The sequence below is a fragment of the Myotis brandtii genome, unplaced genomic scaffold (genome assembly GCF_000412655.1).
Source record: "Myotis brandtii unplaced genomic scaffold, ASM41265v1 scaffold1172, whole genome shotgun sequence".
Lineage (NCBI taxonomy): Eukaryota > Metazoa > Chordata > Mammalia > Chiroptera > Vespertilionidae > Myotis > Myotis brandtii.
The window spans coordinates 349860-361075 of record NW_005354058.1 but is presented as its reverse complement, the minus strand read 5'-3'; the positions used below and the strand labels follow the sequence as shown (position 1 = coordinate 361075).

Genomic DNA, 11216 nt, shown 5'->3' with positions numbered 1-11216 from the left:
CTGTAGTTTGACAGTCTGTTCGATGTTGCTCTGCCTCTGTATCTATTTTTGCTCATCAGTTTATAATGGTCTTAATTATCCATAAATGAGTGAGATCATGTGGTATTTTTCTTTCATTGACTGGCTTATTTCACTTAGCAAGGGCACTCACTTCTAACACGAATATCACTAGGGCCTAAGAAATGAAGCTGGAGACATGTCAGTGAGCTAACATCATTTGTTTATCTGAGGGCGATCCAGTTTGCTCACAAACATGCAGTCTGATTCAGCATCTGCATCTGCAAATGGACTGAGCTCACAGGTGATGCCAGTGCTGCTACGGAGCACGCCTTGAGTCCCAGGGAGCCCACATGCTGCAGGGCCAGGTGGTGGGATCTTTGGCCTGTCCTGACAGGCCTTGTTTGGACTACTTGGGCCACTACCTCCAAATGTGACTGGGTAGGACCCACAGTGGTTCCCACAGGTAGGAAACCTAAAATCTCAGATAAGAATGTACATTAAAAATACACACACACACACAGGCACCACAAACATTCTTAGTCTCTCTTACCTTTAGCTTGTCACTGAGGAGGAGGGACAACTCAGCCTCTGTCCCTCCCTGGTAATGCCGAGGGTTAGCCCCACTCCTCCACAGCCTGGACAGAGCAGTTCGGGCCTTATCACTCTGGTCAGAGGGTGGGGCAGGGCCCTGGCTGTCCAGAGCGTGGGTGTTTGCGGAAACACGAAGGTAACCACCTACTTAGGAACTGGGGACTGTGTCCGGCAACCCCCTCTCCTCACACTGCTAGTGATGCAGAAACAGGATGAGATGGTGACAAAAGATATTTTAAATTATTTATATGCAGCCCCTTAGCAAAGGCATTCAGCAATGCTCTCGTCTCACCATGGCATCTGTATACTCCCTCCCTCATATCTGTCATATTTATACAAACTGGTTCCGTAAGATTTTTTAAGTGTCTATTTCTTTAATTTTTAAAATACACACAGGAGAAGCCATGTGTTTGATATAGAAATACACACATTGACAAAGTATTTCTTACAGTTCCCAAAACTCTATCAGTCTGAAATTTATAAATTAAATATATCAGAACTTTTTAAAATGAAATCCCTGAAACTACTAGATATGCTAATGCTAGACTTTTTCCAAAATCAAATGAACCGAGAATATGAATATGGTTTGTGTTAAATAAGGTTTATTTTTAGCTTTATTGCCTATTGTCTATAATATGCAACTTTATTGTGCCTTTGCAAACAGGATACATTGCTTAAAAAACTGATCAAAATTTTCCATACATATAGCTCTATATAATAGATTACAGTGCAACACTATTCTTGTTACATAATTATAGAAATACTATAGAACCCAAGAGCACAGGGTAAGCAAAAGAAATACAATCCTGAGCCATCTGAACAAGATGATTTGATGAGTCCTTTTAGTGTAAGTTAGAGAACACAGAGGGGGGAACATGCACACTGCAGTCATGAGCAAAATACATTAAATACCTGCTCCTTGCTAGACACAGGTGGGGGTCATGGTGAATTTCAGAGACATGCACACTCACTCACACTCCCATTTTTTTTCTCCTGCTTCCCTCCCATCCCCAATACATTCACTCCCACCCCTTCCCAAAAGAAAAGATCAGGCACTAAATCCTAGTGAACCCCACATCTGCCTCGTTGGAGAATGTTACGTGACTGCTAAAATAAGAATAGGTCCTCACCCATATCATGAAACAAAGCGTGTGCTATTGAGTCAATTCCAGCTGCTTTTGCCTCTTTGGAAGTAAATGAAGCATACGCTCACTGCGGTTAAAACTGTGTAGAGGGAAATGTCCTGAAAACAGAACTTCGTTTTCTCTCCCTGTGTGTAGAAGTAAAATCAACAGTGGAAAACTCGCCTACAACTAGTTGCCTCATCTGCTATTAAAATACATTTGTCATTCTATTTTTGGTATCTACTCAATTATAGTTCAATAAACAGTCCATGAAGTTTGTACCTGCTTATGGCAAACACTATTGTACCCCATAAAACCCCCGCAGCTGGCCAGGCTTATGAAGTACCGAGGTGAGTATCCTTGCTAACACTCCCTCACGACCGCAGCATTCTAGTGTTACCAAAGAGAATGTATGTAGTTAAGTAATGAGAGATATTTGGTTTGTGTCTTTACCTTACACATCCTAGTGATGAATTTAACCAAATCATGCCTCCACGTCTTCCCTGAAAATAACCTGAGTCTTCTGACTAAGATAGCTGACCAGCTTGGCTGGCAGTCCACTCGGTCAGAGGTTGAGCTGGAAAACCAGAGGGCTAACGCCTACCAGCAGCTTGCCGTGTGCAGGTAACCAAGAGTTCTTGGTTTCTGTAGTCTCTCCCATCCCAAAGCGGAAGTCACTGAGGTGGAAATAACTCACAGCATAGAGAATACTGAACGCCAACGGCATAACCTGTGGGACTCCCTGGAGACAAAAAAGGATCCTCGTTCCCCACAAACCTGGTGTGGGTCTTAGTGTCTCTGTGTACAAAGCTGCTTCAGAAAAATCAAAACAAAAGGTTGACTTCATAATTTTCTTATTTTCAATTAAATGCTCATGCACTCATAAAATACTCACACATCCTATGAATGTGAGGTGGCTCTTTTCTCAAAATTTTAAAATCAAGAGGCACCAATACCCGTTCATTTATGTATTAGAAGTCTCACATTATCACCATTAAAACAACAGAAATGGCATCTGTGATGATCACACCACCGAGAAAGAAGACTGAAAGACAACTTCAGCCACTGTGCTTCAGACTGGGAAGCACAGATGCTCTGGCTGAAGCAGAATCTAAGGACCTAGTAAGGTTTTATTGGTTTAGTATAGTCCATGACTGATAAATGGAAATGGCTCCTACAGGAATTTAAACAACCACTCTGAATTGGTTTTCAATGTACATTATTTTAAAGAGTCTGACTGTAAGAAACCTTGGTTTTATCGTGACCTTTTGCAAGTGGAAGGCAGAGTGTGGCGAAGGGCGTCCTCCAGCACCGCTGACCTCCGCAGCCCCGGTGACATGGTGCGGCCAGCTCTGGTGAAGGTGTTACTGGAGTAGGAAGGACCGTGTACTGTATTTCAGTATCTTTGGTTAAGATCTGGCCTCTTCAAGGCCACCTCTCCTTCACATTTAATCACCAGTAAATTTTAAGTCCATGCATTTAGTTAAGGATCACAAAACATAATTTTCATGTTAAATAATCAGATCAAGAGTTTCAAATTTTTGGCCCTAACCCTGTCCAGTAGGACTACAAGGACCTTGCACGGAAACTGTCAACAGGATTCCCAATACTGGGAGAGGGACAAAGCAGAGCTCTGGCTTTTGTCCCCGAAAGTGGCCTGAGACAACTGAGTCCCTGGCTGCCAAAAATATTTACCACCAGCCTCTAAAGCAATGTGTCTGTACTGTTCAAATCTTGTGTGAAGCCTTGTGTGAAGCCTAAATGCCGTGTAGGTGTCTGAGATGGTAGGTGAGAATAAAGCTAAATCTGGCTTAGAAAAGCTAAAAAAAAAAGACACTCTGGGTTTTAAGTCAAAAGAAAAAATAAACCAGTTTTACGTCCTCAACCAGAGTACTGCCTTGAATTTTCTACCTTCTTTTGGAGTCCAAGGAGCTTCTCCCCACTTTCCTCCTTCACTGCGAGAGTGGAGAGAAGGGAACTTTAGAGAGGGTTGTAACAGGAAAGCAGAAACACTGCGCAAGAGTTGCTGTGGGGATACGTTTCGGGTCGAACAAAGCAAGCACTCTGAGCAGGCTAAGCACGATTCCTGGCTCATCTACACAGCTCACAGTAGCCCTCCACCTACGCCTGGCCACACACGCCAGTCAGGCAGGGCTCTCTGTAATACCCCAACTTTATAAACAAAACCCAACTCCCCAAGGTACACACTTCAGGACAAACCAGCCAGGCTGGTGTATTACTGCAAGTGCTGCCACCTTCCAATTAACTTAGCACCAAATCCATTCCCCCTTCTCCCCAACCTAAGTCAATCTGTAGTTTAAAAAGTGAAGTGTCATGGTTCTCTTTGCTTGTTTTCTTCTTTTTTCGTTTTCTCATGAAAGTTTTCCTATACTGATGTTCAGTTCCATGTCAGATGAAATAAAGTTGCAAAATATTTGGTGATATCCATATACCATTCTTCTTATAATGAAGTAACATAACAGGTTTGTCAGAATTATGTCCTCGGAAGTCTTTTCCATGTAGTTCATCATACAGAGAAAGACTCTTACACATGGCTATTTCTGGAAAGTGCATTAAATGAAGATACCACACAAGAGAAAAGGTCATTGTGTATCCATTAGAATAATATACAGGTTCACAGTCAATGAGATGATACACGCTGCAGGAGAGGCATTGAACAGTATACTATTCAAATACAAAAACAGCAATAAACATATTCTGCACTACAGAAAATTCGCTAGATTCTAACTTTAAGGATTTAAAGTAATGACTCTGGTGGCTGCATTTTAGGACTGGAACATGCTTCTCCCCTTCCAGATGCACAATGTTTGATGCTGGTGCACATCTACACACACACAATACTGTGTCTGCATGGTATACAAATGCAATGGACAGCCAAGTCCTGAAGGCAAATTTCAGAGCACAGGGCTACTAAGACCAAGGGAGCAAATATCAACTTAACACTTCTAACTTCAGAATTTCATTTTATTGAACACACTTTTAAAACAAGCACCTCTTGGCAATAAAAGCATAGAAACAATAGTGCTCCTTCCACTCTATTCTAGCGGAAGACTTCTCACATCAACCTGCTAAATTCATGATGGGATTTTAAAAACAGGCAGCCAGGCTACCAGCAGAACTCAAATGCAGGTCTGCTGACTTTTCAGTGAGAACAGGAGCAGAGAAAAAGATCAAAAAGCAAACTTGAAATCTATCACAGCTTTCTTCCTTAGGCAAAAAAAAAAAAAAAAAAAAGCAAATTAGTTTTATAGCCACAATTCAGTTTTCCAAACTTTTTCTGAAGAATTTTCATTTAATTATGTACACATAACAGGAAATAAAACTTCTTCACAAACATTCCCAAAGCTTACAATTATCAAGAAAATGACAAAAGTAAAAGCAGGAAAAATACTAATCACATGGTGGGGAGGTCAATTTCTGTTTCTGCTCTTAAAAAGTAAAAAAATCACCATATAATTAAGTACAAAAACCTGCATTGAATGACAACTGCTGGTGTAGTTACTTGATCGGAAATAAAGACCAAGAATATAATAAAGCCCTATGATAATATTCGTCTGGAACACTCCCTCGGTGTGTGTGCACTAAAATGTTGGCAAAGTTTTTGGAGCATTAGCTTATATAAACACGGGAGTCCTTGGGTAGCTGCATTAAATGGAACATTCTCTTCTGAAATGCACCCACAATTCAGTTTCACTTACAAACTGCAAATTAAAATTATTTCTTCAGAAAAATATCTGTTTGGCATCTCCTGGACTTTGTTCCATTGGACAATATGGACACTTTAATCTAAAGAGAAGGGGGAAAAAACACTGAATGAGAGAACAGGATCAGTACTGAGCATTCAACTTCACATAGTTATAACGTCTTTCTAACAATTACATACACAGACTGACAAACACACACAAACGTGTCTGTATTTTGAGGATGAGCTGTGCTTTCTCTTAATATAACAGCCAAGCTTTGGAGGGTCACAAATAAACTCCACCTAAGCCAGACCCTAAACTGAAAGGCTCTTCTTCAGTGGAAATCAGTAAAAACTGTTTTGTACACAAAGAAAAGACACCTGTTCTGCATATTGCTTTGGGAATTTTCAGAAGTAAATCCAATTTTTCTTCTCCAAGATTTAGGCTGCACCTGTCTGTCTCGAAATGAGTTTCAAATCTACTGGTCACACAACCCACTCAAGTGCAGCAAATCTGATGCCAGCTGCTGAGCCTACAAAGTATGTAGCTACCAAGAGCAGCTGACATGCCCTGCAGTGGGGCACACAGCCAGCATGGCTGCATGGTCTGGGAAGGGCACAAATGCCTGTGTTGCATGCCAGAGCCTCCTCTTAAAGAAAGACTTCACCACAATGGGTCTGAAATAAACTCCAGTGAGCAACTTTCTAGCTGCCTGCGCTAGAAATAAGCTTTTGAAATGTTTTTAATAAAAAGTTGGACTCATAATGTATAAAAAGCATAAGTATATATACCCTTTGAATCAGCAATTTCAATTCTATGAATTTATATACAGCGTATAGATAAGGTAATTCACTTTACAGTAACCAAAGTTAAATGCTCATCAATAAGGAACTGGTTTCATGATCATTATTTCCACATGGTAGATTAATCTGCAGTTTTAAAGAGAGAATGAGGACTCTTTCGGTAGCATATACTAGTATAAGATCTCCAGGACACAGCACTGACAGAACAGTATATAGTATGTATGCTACATGCTACCATTTGTGTAAAAGGGGGACGAGGAGTTGACATTGTATCACCTACCCAAAAGGCGCTAAAGACCATGCTTATAAATCTGGTCACCAAATTCACCAACAAATTAAAAAGACTGACAAAAAAATCAGATGCCACCCACTACGCCAAATGAGTACTTATAAAATCTATTTACTTTTAAAGTCTAGCAACATTTATTTACCCTCATTACTTCACTTCCCACTAAGTTACAAAAGAAAAAATTTCACTAACGTTTAAAAAGTCAGATACTTACTTGCTACCATTAAACATTTTATTCAGGGCATCTCTTGATATGATATGACCACAGACCAATTTCATGGGTGGGTTGCTATCTGTTGTTTGCTGACGAAGAATGGGACAGGCGAATATGGAGTGATACCAGCACTTTTTACCGAGGTCCACTTCAATCTGTTAAAGAAAAGTGAAAGGCTCGTTACAGCTCAAACATCTTCACAAGTATGCACTGTGCAGCCAAGAACATTGCTAACACCTACTCCTCTGATCCTACCTCTCACAACACTCTTCTAACTCGAGAGGGTCAGTCTTAGGGATTCTAGCATTATTCATAATTCTATATTAACCTTCAAAATTGCCTTTTTTTCATAGAATTTTTATGAATTTATTTGAGCCAAACTGATGACAACGGCAGGGAAGCAAAATCTCATCGGATTGAGAAAATGCTTCCATCTTAAATTATATATAACACTACTTTTAAGCTAAATTCTGATGTCTGAGAGTTAAGAGTTAAAGGCAAATCAATGTTCTAGAACAGTGATGGCGAACCCATGACACGCGTGTCAGAGGTGACACGCCAACTCATTTTTTGGGTTTATTTTTCTTTGTTAAATGGCATTTAAATATATAAAATAAATATCAAAAATATAAGTCTTTGTTTTACTATGGTTGCAAATATCAAAACATTTCTATATGTGACACGGCACCAGAGTTAAGTTAGGGTTTTTCAAAATGCTGACACGCAGAGCTCAAAAGGTTCGCCATCACTGTCCTAGAAGTTAAACACTCTTGGAAATTCATTAGATGCACCTAACAGTAAAACCCATCAGAAATCCTGACTGTTTTGCAGCACACTTAACTAGATGATAAAATTCAGTGTATTCATTCCTTTAAAAGCAAACTAAACATGGTTTGCTTCCGTGTGAGCTTCAGATCCAAGTCTCCCGTTTTGTGTAGAATGGCCCAGAGAAACCACCTGTAACAAGGGCTTGAAGCTAAAGTTCAGCAGGACTTTTCACAATCACAGCCCCAGTATTGCTCTTTGCAGTGAACAAAACAAACAAAAGCTAGGAAGTTACCTAACAGGGGTTGATATTTGGCAGGGGCTCCACAAATGGTTATTCTGTTTTCTTCCTTCTAAATCGACAATGGCTATCAATATAAAAGTCTATTACCCGGACTCTTTCAAGAAAGTTGACCAAGTGTAACAGAAGAATCCTGAGAAAAAATGGCCAGACCATCACTTCCAAGTGCTGTATTACCCTGACACACAGGCTTTAGGTGAATTCAGACTTCGGCAGGCTCTTTCCTAGCGCACAAGCAGCAGAGGTGCTTACAGGTAACTGGGAAACTCCCAGCATCCTGCGGGCACTTGCCTCAGCAAAGCAAGCGAAGGCTCAGTTCTCTCCGCTTGCTCCAACGTGCAGCAGTCAAACAGGGGTGCTGCTGGTGCCCTGATCACACGCAGGGCTGGGAATGCACCTGTGCTTCAAATCAAACCAGATCTCCGAGGAGAAGCTGGGCAACCAACCAACAGTTACCAGCTGGAAGAGCAGGGTAACTGCAGATAAACCTGTGCACAGGTGGCAGAAAAGAGACAAAAGCCAAAAGCACGTTTTTGCCCTTCAGGGTCTTGACAGAACCATGCAGGGATAATTCCAAAGTTGTGGTATCTGTCAGAGGCCGGTGGAAATACCACTACAGTGACCTCTGTCACTCCCTGTAGGCAAAACGTGAGTACCTACTACATGTCCCATGTTATTCTAAGTATATCTATGTTGTCTCTAGCCTTTAATAGTCCCAAAAGAGAAGGACGGTCCCCATTTCAGAAATGGAGAAACTACTTGGGGAAGGTGGAAAGCTGGCAAGGGACTAAAACTGAGGCTTAAAACCACGGCCTGCTCCAGGCAGCAGAGGACACACGGCACTGAAGGGCCACTGAGGACTGCAGAGGTCACAAGGACGACCTTTAATCTAATAGCTATGTACTTATTTTGAATGGTATTAGACAAATATAACCAGCTCAAACCCATGATTTCATAAATATCAATGCTTAAGATAAAACTAAATCCAATCAAAATGACTCACTGCTCTTATATTTAAAAGAAAACTGTAGCACCACTGGTTTGCCATGTGCAGAGCACTATGTATACTACAGTATATCCCACCCTCCCCACTTCTGACGTCTCCTTCATTAGCTTTCTTTTCTAAAGAATCGTGTATTGATTTTAGAGAGGGGGAGGGAGAAGAGAGAAAACATTGATATGAGAGCATAACATCAACCTACTGCCTCCTGCACGACCCCCCACCAGAGATCGAGCTTGAAACCCGGGTATGTGCCCTGACTGGGAACTGAAAGAGCGACCTTTAGGTGCATGGGACAACGCCCAACCAACTGAGCCACACCGGCCAGGGCCTTCATTAGCTTTCACTGCCAAAGTCAAACTTTTAAGAAAACTCCTCCAGTGCCTCCAAAACATACTTGCTCCCATTTCTATTATTTAATCATGTCACCATATACATCAAAGCATCCCTGTCAAATGGCTACAATAATGTTCCCCAGTTAAAAGGCAAGACTGGCATTCTAAACCCTTAACATTCACATTCTTCTAATGACAGGAAAAGTAAACAATCAAGAGAAAATGGAACTCACGGGCAATTCATCTTTCTGGTTCCAAACTCCAGTGCACTGCCTCTGCTCAATCACAGCTTTAATGTTAATTAAAGCTGGCAGCGCCACGCAACCTGCTGAGAAACTGGGAGACAGAAGAGGAAATGTCAATGCCAGGCCAGTGCCAGACAGCTTGGTCCCAGAAATGTCAATTCCTCGAGACTCTGTGCAGAGGACCCTGGCGTTTGGCAGGGCACAGAGCCCTCTGCTCTGCTAAATTAGTGTGTGTGCGCACGTACACACATAAATAGGTTTTAAATTGTACAGAACCACCCGATTTAATGGGCCCTACCTATCCGTCATTAATGACACTCCTAACATTAATGACATTCTAAGACATTTTCTTACACTGTTCCTCCTAGACCCAGATCACCCCCGTTTAGGGCACAAGTGTTGGCAGTCAGTTCTCAGCTGGCCCTCTTCAGGATTGCCCTAAGCTGACGAAAGCCACCTGACTAGGGTCATATTCAATGAATGCTCTGCATGGATACAAATGCCCAGCCCTGCTGTCCCAATGTGAGCCAACTCCACAGGCCCACCAGAGCTCCAGAGCTCCTCAAGGATGGCTGAGGCCTTTGGTCAGGCTGCATCACATACATCCCAACTTTTCCTCTGCCCAATCATGCTGCTTTCATCCCCCCACAGGGGCTGATCCCAATAAACTTCTTCATGTCAATCTCTACCCATTGCAGAGGCTGTTCCCCAGACAACCTGACCTGTAGCATGGCCATGCATTAGAGTTAATTGCACAAGTGTCTCCTACACTCAGATGGTACACCCTATGGAGCACAGATTGTACCTTATTTATCTCTGTGTCCCACACATTACCTGGCACATAACAGGATTAAAAACACTTGAGGAGGCCGGCTGGTGTGGCTTAGTGGTTGAGCGCCAACCTATGAACCAGGAAGTCATGGTTCAATTCCCAGTCAGGGCACATGCCCAGGTTTCAGGCTCAATCTCCAGTATGAGTCATGTAGGAGACAGCTGATCAATGATTCTCTCTCATCATTGATGTTCCTATCTCTCTCTCCCTCTCCCTTCCTCTCTGAAATCAATAAATATCACTTGAGGAATTAAATGAAAAGAAGAGCTAAAAAAGTTACTTTCTTAAAATAGGTTCTTCAGCTTTTTGGTTTCAGGTCCTCTTTACATGCTTAAATATAAAGGATATGAAAGAGCATTTTTTTTGTGGATTATATCTATCATCACTTAGATTAAATATCAGAAATTAAAATCAAGAAAATTTTAAAATATTAATTCATTTAAAAGTAATAAACTTATTATGCTATAAATAACATCTTTACCCCAAACCCCCTATTTCCAAGCTAAAAGTCTGTCTGTGAGAAGAGTGGCATTGCTTTACACTTTTATAAATCTCTTTATTGACTGGTTTAACAGAAGGCAACTGAATTCTTAACTCTTCCTCTGCACTCAATCTGTGGCAAAGGGTTCTTCTGGTTGAAATAAATGATCCAGCCTCAACAGACATGTAGTAATTTAATTGGCTTTTCAGATCAGTGTGGATATTCTTCTTTAATGCCACACAAAACTCAACAAGCAGTAGTTTCTTAATGGTCAGCTGTACCGTGGAACCTGAATCCTTACCACTGAATTTTGTACACTGAGCTACATTCAAATCCAATGTATGTCTTATACTCAGAGTGATTCGTTTACTCAATGTATGACTTTGTAAGCTTATACTGAATTAAGATCTTCAAAGTATTAATTCATCTAATTATATAATACTAGAGGCCCGGTGCACAAAAATTTGTGCACTCAGGGGGAAGGGAGGGTCCCTCAGCCCCGCCTGTGCCCTCTCCCAGTCTGGGACCCCTC

The 11216-nt window shown here is 41.4% G+C and overlaps 1 protein-coding gene across 1 annotated transcript in view; it reads right to left on the bottom strand.

Moving 5' to 3' along the window:
- Positions 1-1171: 1171 nt before the first annotated feature.
- The window catches only part of RMND5A (required for meiotic nuclear division 5 homolog A), a 94416-nt gene continuing 84371 nt past the window's right edge, over positions 1172-11216 (bottom strand). The window contains exons 8-10 of the mRNA XM_014530222.1: positions 9360-9462; positions 6726-6880; positions 1172-5522 (exon numbers count right to left, since the gene is read on the bottom strand). Of these exons, the coding sequence (XP_014385708.1) occupies positions 5459-5522; positions 6726-6880; positions 9360-9462 (322 nt within the window). The 3' untranslated portion in view covers positions 1172-5458. The remainder of the gene's footprint in view (positions 5523-6725; positions 6881-9359; positions 9463-11216) is intronic.